Source organism: Gobio gobio (genome assembly GCF_949357685.1).
Source record: "Gobio gobio genome assembly, chromosome: 9".
NCBI classification, from domain to species: Eukaryota; Metazoa; Chordata; class Actinopteri; order Cypriniformes; family Gobionidae; genus Gobio; species Gobio gobio.
Window position 1 is genome coordinate 41,605,523 of NC_137115.1, and position 26,424 is coordinate 41,631,946.

Below are 26,424 nucleotides of genomic sequence, written 5' to 3' on the forward strand. Positions count from 1 at the left end.
TTAAAATCCATTTTGTCAGTGATGCAATTTATAAAATGAGACAAACCGCAGGAAATCGTTCCACAAACGTTAGTTCGTCTGTCCATGTCATTTTCAACCGATTTATGAATAAGAACAGAAAATTACCGCTTCACATCGCCCAATGGAATTTGAACTTGCTTTGTCAGATCACGATTGGTTGGTGTATATATGACAAACGAGCATTGGTGAATTGTGTAATACTTTAAAATATATAATATATAGATTTGTAATTAAATCAACACATTAGCTCTGATTATGGATGAAAAAAAATATTGGTTTAGTTTTTTCCCGTGAGGCCACACACTCTCTGAAAGGACCATATTTGTCTCGAGAGCCGTTTCCGAACAGTGGAAAATCAGCTGTCAATCAAAACGCCCACAACCCATAGCAACGCGTTACGGCAACGCCTCAACAGAAATTATCCGACTTTTGAGCCGTCCGTTACTATTGTATACATTGTCATGTTATAATCAAATTTATTTAGTTTTATTAACCACAATATTATCATTGATATTTGTCTGAGAGGGGCACTTTTGATTCATTTTGAAAAAGGGCAGGGGCTTGAGCACCCAAAGCCCCCCCCTCTGCACGTGCCTGGTCCTGACCTCAACCCTATAGAACACCTTTGAGATGAATTAGAGTGGAGACTGAGAGCCAGGCCTTCTCGTCCAACATCAGTGCCTGACCTCACAAATGCGCTTCAAGAATGGTCAAAAATTCCCATAAATACACTCCTAAACCTCGTGGAAAGCGTTCCCAGAAGAGTTGAAGCTGTTATAGCTGCAAAGGGTGGGCCAACATTATATATTAAACCCTACGGATTAAGAATGGGATGTCATTAAAGTTCATGTGCATGTAAAGGCAGGCGTCCCAAAACTTTTGGCAATATAGTGTATATCCACAATAATGCATTAATGTTTGTTATAAAGCATGTTAAATATTGAGTCATTGTTCTTTTATGTATCAGAATTCATACACAACCAGCACCGTGAAGCAGAAGTATATGCAGCACATTTACAAAGGGTAAATTTGTGGTTTCGGTTTACATGCAACACTGTAAGAAAAAGGAAAGCGTGTCATTTTCCAACTGGTGTCTGGGTCTACAGAAAATCAGAGACTTGTATTTTTTTATGGTTTTCAAAGTTGATAATATTGTAAGACATAAATGTAACATTTAATTACAGACTTTTATATTATTATTATGGTTTCATTCTGCTTTTGACAATCTGGTCAAACAATGACAGTAATCATAATTTAATTCAATTGACAGCCTGTTATTTCTAGGTTAATATATGCTATATTTCAGTCACACGTGGATTCAGTAACGTTGACTGCACAGTTGATGTGCGTTTATAAACTACATTTTAACAGAATAACTACAGTGATCCATTTGACATCAACTCTTTATTTCTGTGTAATGACCTGTGTAATGTTAATTATAGGGCATAACTATTACATTCATTATGAAAAATAATTGGATCTTTTATATGGATTCATATTTGAGAATTAACTAATTAACTGAAACGGTAACACTTTACAATAAGGTTGCATTATTTAACATTAGTTAATGCATTAGTTAACATGAACTAAGCATGAACAACACCTCTGTTCAGCATTAGTTAATCTTTGTTAATGTTAGTTCATAAAAATCCAGTTCATGTTAGTTCACAGTGCATTAATGTTAACAAGATTTTAATCATGCATTAGTAAATGTTGAAATTAACATTAGCAAAGATAAATTAATGGTTTATAAGTGCAGTTCATTATTAGTTCATGTTAACTAATGTAGTTAACTAATGAACCTTATTGTAAAGTGTTACCAATGACATTTTTAGTGAAGGTTGGTTACCTTTTAATTGTTAGTTTTTTTCCGCTTTGAAATGCAAGACTATTAATCTTGCACTTTTGTGTGTATGGGAGACTGTGAATCTGGGCTTATGTAATTATGAAGATTTAATAAAAAAAATTTCAATATCTACTAAACTAGTTTTAAAAATGTTAATTTCTGCAATATTTATAGAGATTAAACTGAATGTTAATAGTTTTATCAAAGAGAAAATTACATTAGTTGCTGCTTCCAAGATTTCTTTTACTAAATTGGGATGTTTGATGTTCTCGGTTCCCTCTTCTTGTGTAAATCTCCACTAATTGATGCGACATGACGTATCCTTCCAAAGGACCAATGAACATGTCTGACCAATTTCATGGAATGTGAAAACGAATCTCATTGGCAGAATAAATAACATTTAAATTAAACTAGGCATCAGCACAATTCAATTGGTTTGGTTATAGCAAGGGAAAATATAATGAAGTGATCTCTAAAAAGGAAGTACTTTTTGACTGTAAATAAAATTGTAAGGAGTAAAAAGTACTTTTTTTTCTTTAAAAAATGTTATAAAGTAAAAGAAAAAGTATGAATTTTTAATTGTACTCAAGTAAAGTAAAAATCCCCGAAAATAATACTTAAGTACAGTAATCAAGTAAAATTACTTGAGTATTTTACACCTCTGCTTCTAGCTAGTTTGTTTGAAGACTGTAACAGTTCCTATTACTTCCACTGGGCTGCAGTGGCGAGCAAATAAAGAATAATTTTCTATAGACAATCTCAATATGAATTGATTCAGCAAGGCTTTTTTTGACCACTTTATTTATTGTACTTTGAGTGCAGTATTCAGATATTGCCGAACATATGTAGCATTCAGGCATTTTTAATTGCATTATACAACATCCTTAAACAGTTAAACCATCTCTGTTGGTGTACAAAATGTGCAAGTTCAAGTACACAAAAACAGCTACCCAGAATCTCAGGTTGCAAACAAACTGGTTTATCAGGGCAAATTTGTTCCTGTGCCTTTTTACAAAAATATTACAAAAGAATACATTGTTAAAGTCAGAAACCTGAAGACTCCTTGTTTAGAAAAGTTAACAAATGTATGCTCCCTCAAAACATAATTTTCAGAAACCATGCAAAATACTGAAACAGTTTATCAGAACGTCCCTTTTTTAAAAAGATTAGATTTGATATATGAAATATATCCATCACCTACAAGGCACTATGGGAAGGGACATGGCTCCACTTCTTGCTACCTGAATGATGTATTTCCATGGCGCTTTTGTGCATCACCTGTAGCAAGATAAGGTTTTATGCTGATGTCTGTTCCACTCGTGTGGACTCTACCCTATCTATCATCCTTCCATGTTTACGGGGCTTGTGCAGCCAGCGCTTCTGACTTGACGGCATCCACTAGGAAGCTGAGCTCGTTGCACAAAGTCTCGTGACGATAGGCCATACGGATCTGCGCCACATTTGTCATACGGATTTCATTGCCCTCTGGTCCATCCTGTAGATAATTCTCACCCAGGAAGTGTTTCTTCTCCTGCAAGGGAAATCTAAATGTCAGCTTTTTTTATTGGGTTGATGTTAAATTTAGCATTGGTACGTGTTTAAAATTAGCTTTGGAAGATTTTTCTAAAGGAAATATTCCGGTTTCAGTAGAAGTTAAGCCCAACCAACAGTATTGGTTTCATCATATTTTTAAATTTCATTAAAAAAGCAACAATATGAGTTACAGTAAGGCACTTACAATGGAAGTGAATGGGGTCAATTCATACATGTTCACATACTGTTTCAATCGTACAGCCACAAGACATAAACATACTAATGTTAACATGATTTTGATGTGAAAAAAATCTCTTAATAAACCTGTTCTGTGTAAAGTTGTATCACATTTTACAACTTACAAATGCAATACCAACTCTAAAACCCTAAAATGACTGTAAACAATTATTTAAACAGCTTTACAGCTCAAGTTTTAACAGAAGAATTGAAAAAATGGAAAAAAAAAAAAGTTGCGCTTGGGGGGGAATAGCGTTTCAGAGTACCGGCAACATATGAGAAGTGCCGGTACGCAAGAAAAACTAAGGGTACACTAAAGATTAAAATATAGAAATGTGTATAGTACTGTGTGTGCCAGCCCATTTCGCGCACTGATTGTACCTTTTAAAGATACATTATGTAACTTTTCCGTCCACTAGAGGTCGCCTGTTCAAAACAAAGGCGTAGTTTGATGACACCACGTTTGAGCGCAGAATCTTGGGACATGTGGTCTTCACCTCACAGCCGGTGGAAAAGAATCGGGATAGGACTCGGGCAGAAATCATGTTCATGGATGTGATTATTAACATTACTGTAGTATGAAGCAGAGCAGGACCGAGTGTTGTGGAGCTGAGCAAGGCCGCAGGAGCGATTTGAAGAGCGGGACTGTTATTATGGCATAGTCGCCGGCGGGACTTTTATTATGACACGGTCGCCGGCGCCACTTCCTCTTTTCCAGTCATGAGTATGAGGTAACGCAACTCTGTTTATCGTATTAGATATATCTGAGTGTGTTGAAAAGGAAGTTATGACATTCGCTCTGCGGCTGTTATGACACTTGTTCACACTGCAGAGAGAGTACAGCGTTTCTGATAAATAAAACCGGAAACCGAGGGTAACGCGCAATCGACAGGCGACTCCCTCAAACGCATAGCTCACACGTCCCGGTTCCTTGGTTAAAATAGCAATTTCTAACGATTTACAAATAGTTGGCAACATTTGGGATATTCTAAGTACTCAACTGAACAAAATATATAACACTGGCCTAGTGGTTTTTGGATATTTTACTGCAAAAATCTTACATAGTCCACCTTTAATCTAAGTGCTTTTATTAAACTTTCTGCTTTTTTTATCCTCTACAAATTGTCGCCATTTACTGCCATTGTATTGTGTCACCTTTTTTTTTTTTGTTGTTGTTGTGATTTTTTAAAGAAAATGAGGAGGAAATTATTTGTAACTCTGAAACTAGAATATTCCTTAGAGCTTAGGACAGAGAGAGAAAGTACCTGGTGGGACAGACCGCTCTGAAGCACACTATTTCTGGCGATCTCACACACGTCACATGTGCTCAGTTTCCACAGTTGTGCTGCTATGGCGTACTCCTCCATCAAGGCCTCCTAAAGGTACATAAGCAAATCACATCACCTGACTGCTTTAGACGCGTGCACTCAAAGTAGATTAATATTCAACTCATTCAGTGTCAGCAGTGTTTGTTGCTCTGCTTTCCCTGACCTTTGTGTAGTGGAACTGTAGTGGGTCATCCGTGGAGAGGGACACACACAGGCCCTTCTGCAGGAACTCCCTGAGGGGATTCTTGGAATACTCCAGGAAGAGGCTGTTGTTGCTGAGCGGAGACATGGCAATGGGCACCTGGGCCAAGTAAAACAGGTACTGCAGCACAGGACTCTGTATTGAGAAATTAACAAGAACAAATGTTAAACCACATACGTATACAGGGCTCGATAATAAAGATGGCCAGTTGACAGAACTGTCACTTGTCCTATTGGGTGAGTATTTGCATAATTTTTTTTTGTCAACTAGGTGAATCTGCTGGCTTACATAAATGAGGGTAGCCTGGATGCCAGCCGAATTTAGCCCCGCCCACAAAAAGTTTTGCTCGGGCAATTCGGTCTGGACTCGCTCCATAGAGGAGTAATTATGCCCGAACAGAAACTGTTCGGACCAATGAAATTTTCAGGGCGGGCTTTAGACGATGATGGACAGATGATCAACAGTAACGTAATCATCCACGTCATCGAAGGCTCTTGGGTTCAATTTGCTCTTATCCTAAATGGAGAACTTGTTCGTATATGCATTCACCTTCACTATTTCTCTCAGAAACGATGATCGTGTTGGTAAGTACTCTGTGTATCCTTAAATTATTTTATTACTGGCAAAGATCGTTTACACTCATCTTTTTCTTGTAACGTTACTTAATCCAGCGTGCGTGCAGACAGGGTTGCCAAGTGTTTTTGCAATGTCGCGCACAATTGCTACTCAAAACTATAGCCCAAAACAATAAACTTTCCGGGGGGTTCTCCAGAAAAAAATGGCGTTTGGTTGGCAAAATATGTTATTTTGGCAAGGTTGCCTGCTAAAATTCGCATTCCTGGGTTTATATAATCACATAATTGGGGTCGCTTCAACCCGCGGACATGGAGAAAAACACGGACTTGGCAACACAGTGCAGTTGAGTTCTGTTGACATTTGACAACTAACGTTACGCGTCGCTCCGTTGCTCTGATTGGTTGTGGGTCTATCCAATTGAGGTCTTTCCTGGCTCGGTTGAAACACGCCCCATAATCAAAGCTCAATGGAGCGGTACCAGACTCATATTCTGACTAGAATTGAGTATGGACACCCCAGGCTAAAATGAGGGTAATTTTTCTACAAAATTGCAAGAATTATTTATTATGTCGCCATGTGTGCCATCATTTTCCAGCAAAAAAACATGTAGGCTTGAATTTGAATTGTATGAATTTATGACTCTTCTTGGTATTCCCTGTATAATTATAACTGTATTTTTGATAATCCTAAAATAAATATTAAATAATGAAATGTAAAAAAAATACATTTACAAATACAAAAAAAAACAATTTTTTGATTGATTCTCATTTTGAAAACCGTAATAGATTCTTAAATCCCAAAAATCGATTCTTCAGTCTATGCTGTTTTCAGCTGATGAATGAACAAACCTTTGTAGCGCAGCTCCACCTTGTGCTTTGTTACTTCTGATATGAAACAACATCTTTCAACTTTCAAATTATGTCAATGTTATCACGAAATTCAAACAATAAATACCTTTTTGGTGCTCTTTAATGGGGCACGACAGATCATATAGCTCCTTCAGTTGATATGTATTGCTAGTTACAGCATGAAATCAACATGAATGAACATCAGAAGGTATGTTGAAAGATACAGTAAAATTTACCGAAATCTGTGTAATCGCTCAATCAGTGTTTCAACCACGGAAAGACGTCAATAAAACAGCTTGTAAACAATATCACGTTATGTTACATTTACCTCAGAAAAGCCATTCAATGTCCAAAACTGGCTTGTCAGTAAGAAAAATTAACTTGGAGAGAAGCATTTTGATAAATATATGCGCAATATTGCACATTCATTGAATTTCTAATTAACCTGCTCTTCAACATTTAATGTTTGAATAAATTCGTCATGTTTTTATGTGGCAGTGAACATTACCCTAAATGGGGACAGCTGAAACGATCCTTACTGTAATAAGTTGTTTATTTGGTGGATTCTGAAATTACACTGCCTGTGGGTGTAATGTTGTGTGGTGTGATGTGATGTACATAATATGATTTCGAGACTGACCTTCTTCAGGTTGAGTCCGTGAGAGATGTTGTCAGCTGTGAGGAAGGCTGACACCAGATGGGTGATGGATCCTGCCTCGCCACAGTGAGGACGAAACTGAAAGGTATTGAGACCACGTTCCCTGCAACAACAAAAAAATGCTATTTAACATGACTTGAGACTTCAATTATAAAGCGTTTGGCTAAATTTGAGGGGAATAGCTTGTCTTGATATTAGTTTGTTTTGTGAAGACAATGTGTTGATCTTCATAGTGACTTACTTTCGTAGGTTGTTGAGGACCATGATGTTGGCATACATGTGGAAGAGGTAGTAAGTGTATGGTGGGTTTTCCTCCATGGTCCAATCTTCCGGTTTTGGACTCTTATAGGTGAATAAGTGATCACTGTGTTTGGACTCATCATCCACACTGTCAAACCCCGTCACCTGCAGAAAAAACATCCAAATCTTTTCACAGATACTTTTTGCCCTTAAAGGTTGTGGCTTAATATTTACATAAAGACTGATCAGGCTGTTCATATATATAGGCCAGGTAGTGTTCCTTTGACTTTGTTGACATTTGGTGGAGAACAAAAATTCAATCACACAATGACTACATTGCTGACTTGGGCATGGTTAAACCACATCTATGTTTTCTGTGATGTGCGTGACAATTTTACATGAACTCGCATTCATCTAAGAACCATTTAATTGTTAATAAGGGATTAAGTCATTGAAATCTTGCTTCCCTAGTATACTGTTTTCTGGTTTAAGCTGTTAATTGCACTGTTGATGTTAAAATGTTCTAATGTGGCATGAATCTGCTCTGACTGGTCTTGCCAGCTCAACAAAACTATGCACTTACATATTTCAGGAAGACATGCGTTTCTTTGTGCTTCTGAGGGTTAACGGTGGCCTGAAACAGCGGGAGGAAGATGTTCTCTAGCATCTTGGCGAAGTTAAGAACAATCTTCTTTGATCTGAAAATGTCACTAAAAACAAAGTAAACAAGTCAAGAATATTTGCTTTTAGAAATACTGAATATGAATTATGAGAAAGTATGAGTAAAAATATAGTTTGAGTGAAAAATATATGTGTTGCAGAGTTGTGCCATTCAGAACTGAGAATGCTTTTTAAATTCATGAATTTTAACTGACATAGAAAAAGGATGCAGAATTGAATTTGAATATAGGAAGCAGAATTAATTAAAAAATGTATTATATAATTCTCATACGAACATTAGATGACAATAACAATACAGCCAAAACACTTCTGCAATAAATGCAGTAAAAACGTTACTAATTCTGGGTCACTGAGAACGAAAATGATGCTTAAAATTGTTGATTGACTCTAGTTTTCAAGATATGCTATTAGGTCAGTATATACGGCCCTTGACTTGGGAATGAATGAGGATAAGTGAGTAATAAAGTGAAGGGATGTCAAATTAAACCAGAAATGACTAGAATACATATTTGACTGTATCTAAGAATACATTTACGACTGGGTTTGGACAGTACTTGGACAGTAAAGCGATTTTGCCTTCATTGTGACAGTATAGAGTGGACAGGAAGCGAGGTGGGAGAGAGAGAGGGGGGGGGGGGGGGGGTCGGGAAAAGTCCACAAGCCAGGACTCGAACTCGGGGTCACCCCGAAGCACAACAGCACTATATGTCAGCGTGCTGCCCACGAGGCTATTGGTGCCGATAGTACTTGGTTTTTAGGCAAAACTATAACGGAGTGTCTATTTACACCAAGTGCAAATAGCATGCCTTGTTGGCAAGTGCTTCCCACTAGCTCCGTCTAACAATGCCTGGTTGGGCCAAACGAGATTTTAAAAAAAAGACACATATTCAACGTCTTCAGTGGCGTAGTCATTAAAGCGTAAAGCTTAAGGATATTGGTTTTGACGTGATCAACCCGGGTTCGAATCCACCCTTTACAGAGCCCGCTCTTCAACCTTTTCCTATCACATATCACATCGGAAAGGCATTTACTTTCAATAAAAATTTAGGAATTGTTCAAAAAAATGGAAATAAAGTGCCTAACGAAATGTTTATTAATAATAAAAGCATTTATCGGATAGGTGTAGGGAGGGCTTTTATTGTCCCATTAAGGCAGCATCCATTTAATAATTTTAATAAATAAAATCATTTACACTCTGTTATTATTGCATCCTGTTAATGTACAACAATACTGAGGAGCAGATAGTATGTATCTGTCAAAAAAAGTATAAATTGCATGTAATTACTATTTACACATATTGCAAAGAACTGCTACTTTTACATGGTGTAAATATATCACTATTTTCACTTAGTATGCTATTTCACTTAGTAAATAGCATTTACAGCTATTTGTACTTAGTGTAAATATTATCTATCGCTAAGAATCTAACATTATTTTCACTGAGTGCGAATAGAATATAGTTGCTATTTACATGGTGTAAATAGCATCTATCGCTATTTGCACTTTGTGTATAGAGTGCACTTAGTGCAAATAGCCATTGCCAAACTATAAATGATACAATCTGAAGCTGGTATTGCATAATAATTGCAAAATGTCCTATGCAATCACAACAAAGCTTACATTACTCTGCTTAACAAATTGCCCTATATCAGCTCTAGAAGTCATACAGCTGGGGTGCAAAACTCAATTCCTGAAGGGCTACAGCTCTACAAAGTTTAGTTACAAGTTCCAACAATGCTCCAACATGCAATCCTGTAGTATTCAAAAAAGCATGAAGGACTTGATGAGTTGCATCCCTGTCATACAGTCTCGTGCTCTCTTATTTGTCAGTGTTTGATTTTGCAAAGGGACACATTTCCGTTTAGCCAGAGTGAGCAGAGATGCCTCGTACTTGTGTAAACAGTGCAGATAACTTCAAATGGAGCCTATCAATCCATGCAGACTATTGTTGGACAGTAACAAGAGATGCTCCATTTAGTTAATACAAGAGAAAAGCCAAGAAGTGCAGAGTTGACTCTGAATAAGACTAATCTATGTAGTTTTTTGCCTTTTTCATTTCTAATAAATTTGATTTGTATAACCCTTTTGCTGAGTGTTACATAAACAGGACTGGTGAGAGGTAATATCTATGTATGACGTAAAATGTAAAAACTTAAATATCTTGGAAACTATATAGCCAATCAGTTGTTTTAAATGTCATATTTGAATTCGGCACATCAAAATAGATAATAGCACATTATTGATTAATAAGACATGTATTGTATTTAAATATTCGTGCTGTCAAACTAAAGGTTAGTGTTTACATAATCTGTGTGTGTACTGGATACAATTATTATGTTTATATATATACACACACACATGTGCATGTATATATTTAATTTAAAAAACACATATGTAAACACAAACTTTTATTTTGGGTGCGTTTATTCAAAATTAATCGTTTGACAGCACTAATAAATGAATATACATTTGTATCTAAAAAAAACTATATTGTCTTGCCCATTTGGTTGTGTTAGGTTATTGAAGTTTCTGTGTTAAATTTCTTTAAATTCATAAGTTAATTTACATTAGAAGAGGACTTACTAAATCCTGGGCACCTGTATCATCCATCCCATGTTAGGCGAGTGCAACTTTTGGTTGATAAACCATTTGGACAGGCTGTCCCACTCTTCAGGGGCTCTGCCGTAAATTGAGAGACGGGGTTCTGCATGCTGATATTTACTCTCCTCCAGGTCATGAGAAACCTCCTGCACAACAGGAGCAATGCGATTGTTTCACACTTAAGAAAATAATCTGTATGCTCTGATAGTTATAGTTAATTTTAGATTAGTATCAGCATGCGAGTTGATCAATTTTACCTTGATGAGACGTGCAAAATATTCTCCATTGATGTAGTTATCAGTTTTGAGGTAGATCTCTCTGAGCTCACTGGCACCCACTGGGTTGTATTTGGAATTGAATTTATCAAAGCGATGAAAGGTTTGTCTGCCCTGTAACAAACAATAGAGAAATCTCTTATTTTCGTACTTTTTTGCAAGAAAACGTAGCATAAAAGCATCATTTGGAAGTCCGGAGGTTATCTGAAATACGTACCGCGTGTACATCTAATGAGTCTACGGTGAGATCGTAAGGGTCCATTTTCAGATTGTCAAACACCTGTTTGAGGGTGAGCTTCTTTCCGTTCTTCTCCTGCACGACTCGCTCTGCTTCGGTCTTATAGGTGTCCTGGATGAACTTTAGAAGATGCTTCTGGTTCATGCAGGCAGCTGCGTGAATGTGTGTATCAACCTGAATATTCACAAATATGTATTTAGAAGTGGATATTATTTTATTATGTACTGCATTATTTATGCAGTAAATAATGTAAATATTAGTGTTTATGGCACTTTATTTGAAATACCTTTCTGACATTGTAGAAGTCTCTGTGAGGAACGCCTTTCAGTTCCTTTAACTCAGCCATCTCATTCAGCATTTCATGTAGTTGGAACTTAGACATCAGGAAGTTAAGCCTTCTGTGACAGTAGGTCTTCCTATAAAAGAGAATTTTGCCCCTAAATGTATTTCACCTATCATTATTATATTTAGCAACAGAAGCATGCAGTGTTATAGATTTTGAGTGAGAGATTGTATTGTGTTAAGTTAGGCATTGAAGTGGATGGATTTGCAGAGGAGAAATATAACATAAACGAAACTCACGTTGGTCCATCTGCAATCATGGCAAGGACGTGGCTCAAGTCAATAGCAAAAGTTTCCAAGTCAGGATATGGCAAGCTCCGTGGCTGATCCGTTTTTAAAGCATCCTCGTTATCATAGACATGTATGATTCCATCTTTCATCCTCAGGGAGTAGTTCAGATTCTGTGGGAGGTCTTCCATACTGTAGGGATCCTCACCCTCATTTGGAGGGGGGCAGATATCTGTTACCATGGAAATAAAGCACAACGGTAGTGCTGATGAATACTAATGCCATATTATATTTATGCCCTGATATAAATAGAAACAGGACTAGTTGTTTAAAGAATTACTTTCCCAAACCTAATAAACACAGTCTTTGAGACAGAATAATAAGGATTTAGGACAGTCATGTCTCACTTATGTTGTCATTATAGGTCTTTGAACATTTAATTTATTGGTGCATGAACTGTTGCCAACATGACATACCTGGCATCACTTCATCCTCCTCACTCCAATTTTCATTATGGGCACTCCTTAGAAACCTGGCTGTGGTCCTGGGGAAGTGATGATATGCCAGCCGGGAATATTTTTCTCTTATGAAGAGTGCTGTCAGCAGAGTTTTTGCTGCCTGCTCATAGTCCTCGACGGTTATCTGTCAGAAGAGATCATAGATTAATTCATTTAGTCAGCTATAGGAGTACAGCATATACACTACACTTCCAAAGTCAAAAGTTAGTAAGAGTCTCTTATGTTCACCAAGGCTGCATTTATTTGATCATAAATACAGTAAAAACAGTAATATTGTAAACAAAAATATTATATAATTGTTTTCTATTTTAAAATTGTAATTTATTCCTGTGATGGCAAAACTGATTGTTTAGCGGTCATTACAATTACAGACTTCAGAAATCATTCTATTATGCTGATTTGGTGCCCAAGAAAAAAAGGCGTATTATCATAACAGTTGTGCTGGTTAATATTTTTGTGGAAACCATGATACATTTTTAGCATTCTTTGATGAATAGAAAGTTAAAAAGAACAGCTTTTTATAAATACTTTGTAACATTATAAATGCCTTTACTGACAATTTTGATCAACTTAATGTGTCCTTCCTTACTGAATAAAAGTATTAATTTCTTTCTTTCTTTTAAAAAAAAAAAATCTTACTGACCCCGATTGGAATTATATATGCCTTAAACCTCTTAGTTTAAAGTTTTGTGATTTGTAGTCCAAGTAGTCCAATCCAAGTAGTCCAATCTTGCATATCTTGTTAGCTTTGAGCCCCTTTCACACAGAGCATTGGTCCCAGAAAATTGCTAGAGTGCCTTCTGTGTGAACGTAAACCGTCTCGGGATTGATCCTGGGATGGGGTTTCCGGAAAATCACTGGCAGACAAATCCTGGGACACATTATCAGTGTATTTTCCGGAATCTCTGTGTGAAAGGTGCTTCAGGGAGGTTGTAACATTACCAGAAAATGACCGGTATTAGGCCGAGTGTGAACGCATAATAAGGATAAGCGGTGTGAGCACGTAGTCCTACGAAGTCAGAACATGCTGATCCAAGAAGTCTGCTTTGGGGTAATCATAATGTTCTAATGGAGATGACGTGATTACTCCGAACTTAAACCGGTTAAGTCCTTCTGGTAATATTACAGTAATTTATCGGGAATGCTGTGTGAAAGGGGCTATTGTTTAATGGACACTCAGTGTGGATACTCAGAATGCTTTCTTTCATAGTTTTGTCTACTAATCTACCACTGCAGCCAAAGTATTTGATTCTGAAGTCACACCTCTATTGGTCACACAGGTGTGACTTGCTTGTGAACATAATTAATTCATAGCTGTTTGGCTCAAATTAAATGCCCAGCCCTGTTTATTAACTTTCTTGAACTGTCGCTTATATTATATTAATTATTCATATATATTATATTTTACCTTAATTTATTAATATACATATAATTGATGACAGTCCGTTGAATTATTCAAAAAATAATGCACACACGAGGTGGTAATGCGGGTCAATTATTCCACTTATACTATGGTTACCACACCTCAAAACATTGTTCAGAATATGTATTTTTTGCCCTTAAAACACTTGTGTGTAGGACTAATTTCTTACGCATCTAATCCCAAGACTCCAATGCTAATTACAAAACGTCATTTTAGAGGTAGTAATGGAGGCTGATAGCAGACTAATGCAGTTATTAGAGAGAGAGAAAGATTAAGGATAGGCTATGTGAATTACGAGAATTTAAATGCGTCTCTCAACAGTGTTCGGCAGCTGCGTCTCTACTGTAAGTTTATCTGCTCCAAGAACAGCAACGTTATTACCTCACTAGTCTGAAATGTCATGTAGCTTTTAAGTTGTTAAACTATTTTACTGATAAAATTGTCAGAGCAGCACTGGCAACACGTTTCTGTGCAAATGTGTGTCCGTACTTTGTGTGCACGTTTAAGTGGGAGAGAGAGTGGGGGAAAGAGAGTATGTGCTTTCCGTACATATTAAAATATAACATTGTCGCAAAAACATGGAAATAATGTGTCGTTTTTATCATATTGTTTACTATATTTATTTGCTTGGTCAATGTCTGTAAGGATCTTTGAAATAACTGAAATCATTTGGCGAAGTGATGTGGAACTGTAATGCGGTCAAAATAAAAAGAATTGAAAATAATTGCACACCTTTGAACATTCGTCAACCAATCAGATTTAAGCATTCAATAGCCCTGTAGTAATTTAAATTATTTACCTCATTGTATATACTTATTATAGACATATTCTATTATATTTAATATATAATATGCAAGATACTGAAGGGATAATCCACGGCTAGCTGTGCATTAAACTAATTTAATGCACGACGTGGAGGCAAAGAACCGCCATCAGACACAGAGATAAAGTAGATCCTGAGATCCTGAATGTTTCTGTGTGCGCAGCACAACCTCTGCTCTCTCTGTGCGAGTGACGTACATGTGTGTGCGCGCAACTCCCTGTGCATTAAACGGTTTTATTGCACACCTTCGAGCCAATCAGAATCAAGTATTCAGACAGACCATGGTATATTTTATATATTTATCATTTGTCTCCTACCCCTGCACAGTAGTCTCCACTGATGGTGAGCCTCTGGAATTCTGGGATATTGATTGGCATAGGGCCTGCGGGTGTGGAAGGGGTTATCAGGGGTGAAATCACAGACATAACCCAATCTGGAGCGACGGGCATTTGCATGGAAATTGATTGTGATCGCATCATCTTGAAACTCTGTTTCCTAAAATGAATAATAAATACATATTAAATATATCACATGAATGCAAACTGCTGATTTGTTCTGCAACCTGTGCCACATTTGAGTTCACTGACCTCTTGACAGATTTCTCTGACATGTCCTCCTCTATCTCTTTGCGTATCTCCCATTCCTTGGCCTGATGCAAGCCAATGGGACAGTCCTCTGGGACGGTGAACATGGACAAGGTGTTCTTAGACTCTTCTTCCTTCAGAGCTGAAGCGTACACTTTCTCAGCCATGAGTCGCACTTTCTCATCCACCTCTTGGAGAGAGATCTTCGTGAACTGACGCGGCATTTCTGCAAGGAGTGGCGCCATCAGAAAGAATGTTGGTTGTTATTTTTATTATTAATCAATGTTCTTCATCAGGAGTAGGAAAACCTTGTTATGTACATGGTGTACATTTGTTTAAAATATTCTAGGAACTTCCATTACTTTGGGCAGTACCATTTTCCATCAGCTTCTCAATCTACGATCACAACACAAGCCTGTATCTATTCCACAAAATCCCTTACTGTGGTCAAATGAGACTAGAAAGTGTACTGTATGTTTGTATTATGACTGAGTTACCAATATGTTGCCAAAACCTGACAACTGAGAGTCATGCTTTGAAATTAATGACATAGCACTATTAGTAGTATGCCTATTATTTGTAATATTTTGGCTAAGAAATTATTTGCTGGATTTTGCCATACTGTAAAACCATTACTGAAGGTGGTAAAATAAACTGGTGGTAATTATGTGCTAATCAACTGCACAAATCATGCTTGTACATAACATAAACATGTCCTCAAGTATCTGCCCACACGGTTCAGATTTCACTCTGCATCTTGTGCCTTGGTCATAGTCAGGTATCTATGAGGTTAACTGAGACCACCCGAGGTCAGTCACTGGATTCCCAAAGTGTTAGATGAGTTGTGGTTGTTGTGTCCTCTGGCAGCAAACTACACATGGTGCACAGCAAGCATTACTTTATTTACTTCGTAGGCAATCATAATTATTTTAGGCACAATAATGAAGAAAGAACCGCAAGGACGGATTAGTTTTTTTTAAATATATTATTTATATATATATATATATCCACAACAATGCATTATATTTGTAACTAAGCATGTTAAATATTGAGTCATTTGTTCTTTCATATATCAGAATGCATGCACATCAAGCACCGTGAACCGGAAGTATATGCAACACATTTACAAAGTGTAAATTTGTGTTTTAGTTTCACATGCAACACTGTAAGAAATAAATGTTTAATGCAATAATTTTAACACATTGTGGTTTCATTCTGCTTTTGAAAATCTGGTCAAAAATCATGACATTAATCACAATTTTATTCATTTGAAAGCCCTAGTTGTAAACTGAGAAATAAATAAAAAAATCTAGGTTTATATATGTACATTATCCTAATAGTGAGTAAAAAAATATGCTGTAAACTTAATACAAAGTAAATATTTAGTGACAATGATTTAATACTGGAAACAACATGTCTTAGTAATATGATGTTTAACGTTTTCTAATCCACACACAGTATAAATGTTTATTTTATTGAATCAATTATATAGCTGCCATTATATTTTAGGAAGGGGATCGTCATATGTTGGGGTCCTTGGCATCAAAAACTTTGAAAACCCCTGTCATGCAGACATGCTTCTGACATTTGAAATGTTATATATAATATTGGATAAGTGTAATAATGAATTGATTTTCTCATTTGCATTTTTCTCAAAACATCTCACAAATGACTTTCCTGGCCTTTCCCAATGCTTCTATGCCACTAGTAAGAGAGTGACAGTTAATCTCACCACCCTTCCTCCTCCATTCACGCACAGACTTCCTGTGCTATCAAAACCACATTTGCATTCTGCCCAGTAGAGGTTATAGTTTAATTTCAGTTGCCATGCCTTGGCCACATTTCTATTTCCCATATCACACCGGATATGACATCTGCTTGTACAAGGCTCAGTGCTCATATAGCATGGGAATGTAGGTCAGACCCATCCCTATAAACAGTTTTTAATGGCAGGCAGGGTTATGAAGTCAAGTCCAAGATTGTTGGCTTCCACCTGTGTTGACATGTAACTGGATATTCCACAGCACTGTCAACAACCCACAGCCCTTCGATATTGACGCTTGACAAGCCTGTCAGATGGATGATTCCAGGCTCCTCTCGGCCCTGCCCATCTAGGAAACCTAGATACCAGACGCACTTCTAGAACAGCTGTGTCTTATGCATGGAAGTAAACCCCTCAGTTATATATCTTAATAAAAACCAATCATATATATTTTTACATTAAAATATGCATTAAATATACAGTAAAAAACAAACACATTGGCTGCGTCCGACAACCTAGGCAGCTTCGCTGCATTATCAGACAATTACTTGTAAGGCAGCATTTGTGCATTTAGGCACTTCACGAAACAGATTTTGGACTTCTAAGGCATAAGCAAAATAGAGAGAGCTTCGGTGAGAATTAAACAAATATTTAATTACTACAGTAGTAATTTCTCCCTAGAAAATGACATAAGAAGTGGGAAATGTTGGTCAAAAACATATATTTACACAAACTGACCAGCAAACACCACTTTCGTACGCCATCTTTTTTCCCTAGCTCAACTGTCACAGAATGGAACGCACAGGATTGTGGGATATCAAAGGCAGCGAAGGATACATTTATGCTGCCTTCAAAACTCGATCAGATGAAGGTATCTCAGGAGACAGGAAGTGAAGCTTACATTAGATTCGGACGTGCCTTGATGCCTTCCTACCTTGAAATGTGTCCTCCGAAGGCAGCATTTTCCAGGTTTCGGACGCAGCCATTATGTATATAATATTTTATTATTATATATATATATTATTTGTTTTCCTTAAGACATGCATATATAGAATAATACATGTATATCTAATTAATTGTTTACTATACACACATATATTACGAATATATATCTATATCTTGTCACCTTTCTATTGAAGAAAAATCCATTCAAAAAGTCAATATCCAATCGTTTGACTGTCACTGACCCCTTTTATTCAGCTTGACCAATCCTATTGTACACAATGTTGGAATATACACTTTCTCTTACCTTCTTTAGCTATTTTTGCCATGGTTTTACTGGATCTCTGTGTTTGGACTCTCTATTTTCCTGTTGCTTTATAACTGTGGTCTTCAGTTCTAGGTCTTATTTTGTCTATGAAGCAGCTTCAGTGTTTTCCACTCTTGACTATCCCGCTCCCCCCTATTTAAAGGGTCTGACAGCATCATATCAGCAGAAAGCCCTAGCTGGACGTCACAACGAGCTGCGAGCTGAACCTTAGACCCTTCTAAATGCTGACAGGTTCTGGAGCTTGCGAGCTGTCAGGACAATTTCCCGCAGCCCACTGTTTTATATATATATATTAAGGGAATAACATTGTCTTGGCATTAACATGTTCCAGTAACATTACTGAACCTTTAAAGACAGGCTGTATACGCTTTGGCTTATACAATGTATACGCCAATGAAAACAGGTTGTTTACATTCCCAGCCACAACCATAGCAACTTCATGTATAACAGCTCAACCTGATTTAAACCAGCTTACGCTATGTCCTACCCCTAACTAAAATCACAGGTTACTCCTTTTTAAGTCAACATAACTCATACACCTCACTGTACGTGCAGTATTATTAGCAAGCTTCTGGAAAGCACGCACTGACACACACACGACCCAGAGGAATACTCTCTTCCAAACCGCATCCAATAATGTCCTAATCCGTTTTCATACAGCCCCCATGGCTGAAGTTACACTCACCTAATTTTGCTGGACCTTGAAATGAGCATGGAAGACCCCTAAGCTTAAAGTAAACGAGCAAACATTCTCAAAACACAACAGCTCAGCTCAGAAATGCATTAATTTACCTGCGCTTTGAGAAGGTCAGGCTACCACGGTGTCTCAGAGAAAGTATTAGGGGTGACAGACTGGATAGCTCTGTTTATTTGTGCCTATTAAAACCGTGTCTCTCCGACCTTTCCTCATTTGTTGGGAAAAAATTGAGAGGAGCTGAACTCCGCCCTGCCGCGTAGCACTGGCTCCATACCTGCCTTTCCTATCAAGCCACTGCCCCCTCCCCCTATCTCAGAGACGGAAGAACCTCATTTTCATTTTGACATACAAGTTCACCCCACTGAAAACAGAAATAGTTTGCCCAGACTTTATGTGTTTAACGATTGCACAAGTCATCGAGCCTGGCATGAGCAAAGTGCATCATTGCAAAGAGGTTATTTATAGAAGGGTGCAGTGCTCTTCTGATACAGCACTTTATGACATGCTTGCAAAGAATGTTGAGGACATCTTGTCATGCTATACTTTCAACCTACTTTGATTGAGTGACAATACCAGACAATATGTCTGCATGCCAGCTTTTAGGAGTTTGTCTAGTGGATCTGTACATTAAACATAGCTACTAGCCTTTTACAAAGACAGAAGTGTAAAAATGCATATTGTGCAAACCAACATGAAGCAGTGAGGTAGTGTTATCATATACTGTGCCAAACTTACCCCTCCCAAAGTTGGGCGTTGATTGCTGCTTAGGCAGAGGGGTTCCTTTTCGGCTCATTTTGTACAGCGTAGCAGATACAACACGATCTCTGGTCAAAGTTCCACCTGAGAGACAAAAGTAAACTCCTCATGTTCTTAAAATGCATTGCAGCAATGAAAAATCCCACTGTAAATACACAGCTTAGTTTTAAGAATACTACATCAACTGTTTACCTCTCAGTTAGCAGAGGAAAGCTAACTGCTAGTATTGTGGTTTTCAAAAACAGGAAAAGGAAATTCATAAGTAGGGCAACTAACTATAATCTTATACTTCTGCAACGTCAAATCCAAAAGCAAAGCACAAAAGTTGATGTTTCCTAGTGTGTTTATTAAATTTCCTGAGCACTTGCTTTACGGTATATGCAACATTTTCTGGTGTTTTAGGCTGAAACAACTTGCTAGAAAATTATTATCTAGAATGTTGTTAGCTGTCTTCTTAGCTTATCTACAAGAACACAAACATCATGCAGTTCTGAATGAGGGAATGAGGAAATGCCTCAATGTTCAGAAAAACAACACCACCACCCTTGGTTAAACTCTCCAATCTTTAATCCTTCCACTTTATAAAGAAAGGTATGTAAATAATACAAGACAGAGACGGAGTAAAAAAATATATATACATGGATTAAGACTAGAAGCAGAAATAGAATGAGGCTTCAGCCCACAACAGGTTCAGACCTGCAGGAGATGCTTGATATTAAGCCACCACAGGATACAGCCCTACACTGTGGTAACCTAACAGTCAAAGGGTTAGTAAACTTTGTTTTAAAGAGATATGAACCTTCTCACCTGTCTGTTCTCCTTGTAGTTAGTCTGTCTCTCTCTCTCTGTGTGTGTGACAGTCCCTTGAGGGATTGTGCTGTGTTCTGTAGTGCAACACTCACTGGGTGTGAAGATAAATGCCTCAAGCTCTTACAAGCTGCAAAAGTGAAAAAAATGTCACGCACTTAACCCTTTCAGTGCTGATGGTAGGGAACCTTGACCTTATGGGACTTGAATCTTGTCTGGGGTCTTTAATTTTAGTTATTGCCACTGGTCTTTTTGTATTGTGTTTTGAATTTGTTCTCAGAGTGTTTAAAGAGACTTTTGACGTTTTGTGACTGGATGAGAACAATACATTTTTGCTTGGACAAGAATTGTATGGAAATGTTTCGCATTATATTATTTAAATATGCTACCTGACATTCCCATTCATCTGAGCAGAGAACTGGCAATGAGATGAAGGCGAATGCTTACTTTCACAAAGAACGCGTTATTGCGTTCCATTTTGCAGTTTTTTTGCTGTTCTCTATCGACTTGAGTCTATTTTTTCGGCGTCTCGCACTACACTGTAACGCTGTTACACAGAGAGGCCGGATGTTGTGTCAAGTAACGATAACTTAAACTTTTACAAAACACATCTTGAGACCAATTAATCTAATATACGTGTAGGCCTACACTATTTTAAACAATTCTGAGAAGTACCATTCTTCTAGTGTAGCCTAACATGCAAAAAGTCTGTTTTGCATAGGGCATATCCAACTCACCTCACGAAGGATGTTTCGCAAGACTATATTTTTATATGCGAGTGACAATTAAATTAACTTATCTTTACTTTGCTTTTGAATTGGTAAGTATTTTTTATTTGCAACTATTTGTTTCCTTTTGCTCTAAAACATGAAATGTTGTTTGAGGCGTGTGTAATAATTAATAGGGAAAGCGCGCCCTCTGCTGTGTTTGTAATAGTTTAAAAAGTTAGGTTTCCCACAGACCACTTGCTAATACGATTTATTAAATTATATATTTTACTGTGGCTACTTTATTTAAGTTACGGTAATTGGACATGTAAACGGTTTGTAAAGTAATGAAGCGTTGAAAATGATGTAATTTCAGTTCCTCGTGATGGCGGCAACACAATGTTTACATTTTTCATTCGCTCCACATAATATTTTAATATCTTTACTTAATATACTATATGATTTCAGTATATTTGCTTATTTATTTGCTATCTTTGCGTTCAAGGTACGACCTGAAAGATGCCCTGGAAATAAAACACAATATGTCCTCACACACACTTGCTGGAGTTTAATAGGTTATTAATTAACATTATTGATTGATTCGTGTGGAAAAGAATGCTTCGCATTATAGCGATATGAACTCACAGGATAAACATCTTATTTCAAAATAAACAATAGTTTCTTAAGAATACATGTACAGTATGTAGATATAAATATATGCACTTTTAACGTACAGTATTTTCATAATATACATCTTTATACACATTAATAATAGACTACATCATAATATTAAAGTACATTATTGCACGGTCCCCACAGTATAGATAAATCAGTCTTCAAGTATGTGGATGTCCTTGAGGACAACAAAAATCATTTCTTCCACGTTCTTCATCATTGGTCCTCCAGGGTAAATAGCTTCATAAAAGTTCGTTCTTTTTTTTCCCCTCTTCTTGCTATTCTCTCTCCGTCCTCTTCACTGAAAGTTTGGGCTGGCAGAGTCCTGGGTTGTTCCTTCATTCCTCCAACAGAGGGCGCATCAGTGCTGCAGAAGAGACAGAGAGTCAAGTCCCAAAGCTCCATTAGAATGACAAGAATGCTAAACACATGCACAGAGCATTGACCATCTATTTCCTGTCGTATTTGCCTTAGTCTCTCGCAAAGCTTTTTTTTAAATCATTTTTTTCTCAACTGATAGCACTCCTTTTTTTCCACAACCACTTTAAGCGACCTGAATCCTTCTCTGTCCAACCCATCAGGCTGAGGATGGAGAGAAGGATGCTCCACTTGCTCCTTTGTGCCTGAAGAGAGTACACTAACGTTCAGCAAAGGACGTATCAGAAGTATCTCAGTAAACAGAGCCAATATAAACCAAAGGCTCAGGACAAACCACAGATGTGCTCCTGTGTTGTTCTTTAAATCCCTTTATGGATGGTTCGAACCCATGCCAGCTTGAGACGGCCTTCGTGGAAAGTTAGTGCAGGGTGGTTTGACGGGAGCGAGCGTCTCCGTCTGCGTCCGTAGCCTCCTGAGCCCATCTTTTCAGTGGGGGCGTTGCTCGTCTTTGTGTGCAATATATTCAGCAGGTGGGCCAGTTCGTGCACCGAGCAGGTGGCCAGATTACAGCGCGCTCTTTCGACTCGTTTGACTGTGTAGGCTGGTTCTGTCCTCTTTACCCTCACACTCCTGGAGAGAAACAGAAAGCATTTAGTTTTCCTTTATCTGCTGGTTGTGATTAGTCAGTTTGGCCGTGATGTGTGTTTGTATCTGGTCATACCTGTGCTGTGGTACAAATGACTCAACACCGCTGTTCCTCTGAGTCAGCAAAGCTGTCGAGTCGCTCTCGCTTCTCTCAGACACGCTGCTGACATCTTTCCTCACCTTACCCTGAAGCCAAACACTGAGCCTAGCAGATGAGGAGAGAAACCCATGAGATTTGATTCAAAATCAGAGAGTTTTGAATGTCAAGAGTGGTCCAGTCGTGAGAGCGTACCTTCTCAAACCATCTGTATTCAGAGGTTTTGCACTCGTGATGCTCGGCAGAAATGCAGTCAGCACACACCACAGGAAAGCCTTCTGAAGCATTGAGTTCATTGTGAATGGAACCTGTGGAAGAACATGTAGCAATGTTATTAATCATATAAAATGCATGATCATGGCATCGTCGTCTCATGAAAAACAAAAGTCCAAATGACTTGATCTTTCTGCAACTTGTTGACTCCACATTGGTCATTCATTTATTTTGAAAGTTACACAGAGGTTAAGTTTTGCTCAAGCGTGTCATTTCCCAGTAGCAAGACATGGGACAAGTGCACACTTGGTGCATTGAAAATGATTTGCCCGAAAGTCAAATGTCTTGCTAACCATGTTCTTGCCTTGACCTTCGAAACCAAAAAGTCAATGAAACAAACCAAGAAAACATACCTGGAAACTTCAGTCGCTCTCTAGAATTGACTGCACACTTGAAAAGCGGTGATGTTGAAGTTTTGTGTATTTGCAAGTTTTGTCCAAATCTTGGTTGGCTAAGGATGAGTATTCAGCTGTGACACTGCTAATGGTCTGAGTTACTCAGAAAAACCTGAGTGCTTTATATACTTTACAGGGGGTGGGAAGGGGCGGGAGTTGTCTTGAGTGATAGCAGCCACATCCCTGTTCTAAACTAGCCAACAACTTTACGTGCCCTGTCTTAAAAGGATGGAATATAACCCCTGAGAGAAATCATTATTCCAGCATTCCTGTAATATCGTTTTTAATTAGATGACACCATTTGTTTTGTTTCCAAATCATTTTCATATCTCCTGCATTGGTGTGTTCACAGGGGGTTTCGAATCGTAGATGGACAGAGTCGAGATTCATTTACCAGACAAATATGCTTCAGCATCAGCCTTGTAAACATCTGATGATTAACTTCCTGCGAAGCATCTGGAATGCACATCTAATTGGTGATCGAGTTTATTTCAAATGATGTGACTGGGAGATGTTGTCCTTGGGATAATGACTCCGTACAAGCCCTCACACATTCCAACCACCTACACATTTTGTTAACAAGTTAGGAATGTGGAATTAATGATTTCTATATCGAGTAAAGCTAATATGACACCAGATGCCTTGTGAATGGAACATGCCCAAATGCGTAACTGAAGAAGAGAGAGGAAAACTGTAGATGGTCATTATTTCTGTTCAAACATTTTCCTCATCCCAAAAATTGGATTTGGTGGTTGTGTGTTTTCAAGTTTTTTGAAATTGTGATTTCAAGTTTTTTTTGAAATCTTATGCTTAGCAAGGCTGATCATTTATTTGATCCAAAATATTACAATATTAAATATAAAAGCAATATTATTACAATTTCATATAACTGTTTTCTATTTTAACATATGTTTTAATGGAATTTGTTCCTTATTATTAACAATGTTTAAAACAGTTGTGCTGCGTAATATTTTTGTGAAAAAATTAAACTTTGATGAATAGGAAGTTAAAAAGATCAAAAATTATTTGAAATAGAAATCTTTTGTTACTGTCAATTTGTCCTTCAAAAACGCCAACTTTTGAACAGTATATTTCAGTGTTTCGACAGTGTTACTAGTTGTACACAGTTGTGATCTGTTTTTTAAATGCACTGTTTTAGCACATTAGACACCATAGAATTGCAAATAGGCTGCGTGACTATGGTAACTTTATGTTAAGTGCCTCATACGGCTGCTGGAAATGTTCCTGCCAAGTGAAGACATGCTCAGGAAAGACAACTTTACTCCTACCAGTTTCCTTTGAGTTGAACAACACCCAATTCTATATTTAAGCCTGAGCAAAGCCTCACCCTCTCATCGTTTTATCTGTAGAAAGTAGAAAAAAATGTTTCAAAAATGTGTTCTGGAAAGATAAGACGCTATCCGCTGCGCTCCAGCTCAGATGTTTCTAGTGTTACAGCATGTAAGATTGCTCTTGGTGTAAGTGACAAACTGACTATCTGAATCCATTTGCGCGTCTCCTATAGTGCCACACAAATATAATGAGAAAATAGTGAGGGATTGATATGCTGCGGTCACATAATCGTGTTTTATTATGAGAGGAAAAATGCATGAATAAAGTGTGCACCAGAATTAGATTCTAACCGTGACCTTTTGAGGTCACATGTTTTGATGTAAGTATGACAGCACAGCTGTGATGAGTTTCCTTTTTTTGGTAATAGAGCGATGTTCCCATTATCTATACATTACCAGCTGCTAAATGTGGTTGAAGCAGGTTGAAACCAGACTTTGGTTATATCAGAGTTTGAGCGACAACTCAAGGGTGTATTGCAAACAGATGGGGCAAGTCCCCTAGAGGCATTGTTATTGCAACATCATCAAGTCAATGAATACAGACAGCCACAAATTATTTTAAGCCTCAGGAAGAGAATCTCCTCCATGAAAATGACACATCTCATCACATCCCCATGTCGTGACATACATGCTCTCTTGTTTACACTTGCCAAGTAATGCATCTTGAAACCAACGTGACATTCTATGCAAAATCCCTTCTGTTCTCAGTAAGTTATCTACATAACACTTATTGCTATTGGGAATCCTCTATATATTGGAGTAAGTGGTTTGATGTAATAATGACTCTGCTGGCATCTGCTCATCCGAGTGGTCAGACAGCACATGTTATTCATTTGTTAATAATCTGCGCATCAAAATGAATATCACTCCTCACAGGCTGGTTGTATAACCAACCCCTGGTGGATGTTCAGTGGATTTGATTTAAAGCAAATGGGTCATATCTTTTTCACTATCAGTCTTTGTATGGTGTGAATGCTGTTTTCGTGCTCGGAAAGAAATCACAAGCAGATTTAGAAGTGTGGTTATTTCTGCTCTGTTTCGTGGAAGCGTTTATGTGGCCTGCCAGTTACCGCAGTAGTTCTGTTCGTTTTTTTTTTCTGCTCTAAGAAAAATGATGCACACTTTACATTTATTTATTATATAAAATAATAAGACTTGTTTTCAGATGGTTTGTGCACAAAATGCTTTTCTTACTTAGTAATTTTATCTTGTTTCCAGTCCAAATATTTAAAAATTCTTACATTAAGAAGCATTTACTAGACAAGCAAAAGTTTTTCTCTTGTTTTGGGGAAAAAATAACTCAAAATTAAGTGAGTGTTTGCTTAAAGCTACACTGTGTGATATTTTCCCCCATCTAGCGTTGAAAAGGTATATGACCATCCAGTGAATATTAGTTTCTGTTCTTCTC

The 26,424-nt window shown here is 37.5% G+C and overlaps 2 protein-coding genes across 11 annotated transcripts; both read right to left on the reverse strand.

Annotated features, from left to right (window-relative positions):
* Positions 1-2,627: 2,627 nt before the first annotated feature.
* LOC307131756 (AMP deaminase 3-like) lies at positions 2,628-20,634 on the reverse strand. Of its 5 annotated transcripts, none has more exons than XM_079825603.1 (16): positions 20,495-20,634; positions 19,667-19,771; positions 15,206-15,428; positions 14,936-15,113; positions 12,331-12,496; positions 11,867-12,086; positions 11,571-11,700; positions 11,264-11,458; positions 11,029-11,160; positions 10,754-10,917; positions 8,073-8,199; positions 7,491-7,654; positions 7,232-7,352; positions 5,129-5,302; positions 4,903-5,013; positions 2,628-3,398 (listed from the first exon to the last, which is right to left on the reverse strand). In XM_079825603.1, exons 2-16 carry the CDS (start codon positions 19,722-19,724, stop codon positions 3,222-3,224), a joined length of 2,340 nt encoding a protein of 779 aa, XP_079681729.1. In that variant the 5' UTR covers positions 19,725-19,771; positions 20,495-20,634; the 3' UTR covers positions 2,628-3,221. The 5 variants fall into 5 exon arrangements, with proteins under 5 accessions (XP_079681729.1, XP_079681731.1, XP_079681730.1 ...); XM_079825605.1 differs by having other exon boundaries at positions 20,487-20,590; XM_079825604.1 differs by lacking the exon at positions 20,495-20,634 and adding an exon at positions 19,880-20,309.
* A 925-nt stretch (positions 20,635-21,559) lies between these two features.
* On the reverse strand, positions 21,560-23,764 carry admb (adrenomedullin b). 6 transcript variants are annotated; one of them, XR_013817216.1, is made up of 6 exons: positions 23,623-23,764; positions 23,192-23,304; positions 22,976-23,104; positions 22,589-22,884; positions 22,391-22,499; positions 21,755-22,243 (listed from the first exon to the last, which is right to left on the reverse strand). XR_013817216.1 is itself a non-coding variant. In XM_079825612.1 (5 exons), the coding sequence occupies exons 2-4, from the start codon at positions 23,290-23,292 to the stop codon at positions 22,614-22,616; spliced, it is 501 nt and encodes a 166-aa protein (XP_079681738.1). In that variant the 5' UTR covers positions 23,293-23,304; positions 23,623-23,759; the 3' UTR covers positions 21,751-22,243; positions 22,589-22,613. The 6 variants fall into 6 exon arrangements, 3 of the variants coding, with proteins under 3 accessions (XP_079681736.1, XP_079681738.1, XP_079681737.1); XM_079825612.1 differs by lacking the exon at positions 22,391-22,499 and having other exon boundaries at positions 21,751-22,243; positions 23,623-23,759; XR_013817217.1 differs by having other exon boundaries at positions 22,391-22,884; positions 23,623-23,759.
* Between the last annotated feature and the right edge of the window lie 2,660 nt (positions 23,765-26,424).

Bases quoted from the DNA above. Each gene is read 5' to 3' on its own strand.
- LOC307131756 (XM_079825603.1), bottom strand. From the start codon at position 19,724: ATGAGCCGAAAAGGAACCCCTCTGCCTAAGCAGCAATCAACGCCCAAC. The intron at 12,497-14,935 runs GTAGGAGACAAA...CTCTTCTGACAG, and splicing joins GTGGAGACTACTGTGCAGGG to ATAACCGTCGAGGACTATGA. The intron at 12,087-12,330 runs GTATGTCATGTT...CCATGGTAACAG, and splicing joins GGAGGATGAAGTGATGCCAG to ATATCTGCCCCCCTCCAAAT.
- admb (XM_079825610.1), bottom strand. From the start codon at position 23,292: ATGAACTCAATGCTTCAGAAGGCTTTCCTGTGGTGTGTGCTGACTGCA. The intron at 23,105-23,191 runs GTACGCTCTCAC...CTCATCTGCTAG, and splicing joins AATACAGATGGTTTGAGAAG to GCTCAGTGTTTGGCTTCAGG. The intron at 22,885-22,975 runs GTATGACCAGAT...GTTTCTCTCCAG, and splicing joins TCATTTGTACCACAGCACAG to GAGTGTGAGGGTAAAGAGGA.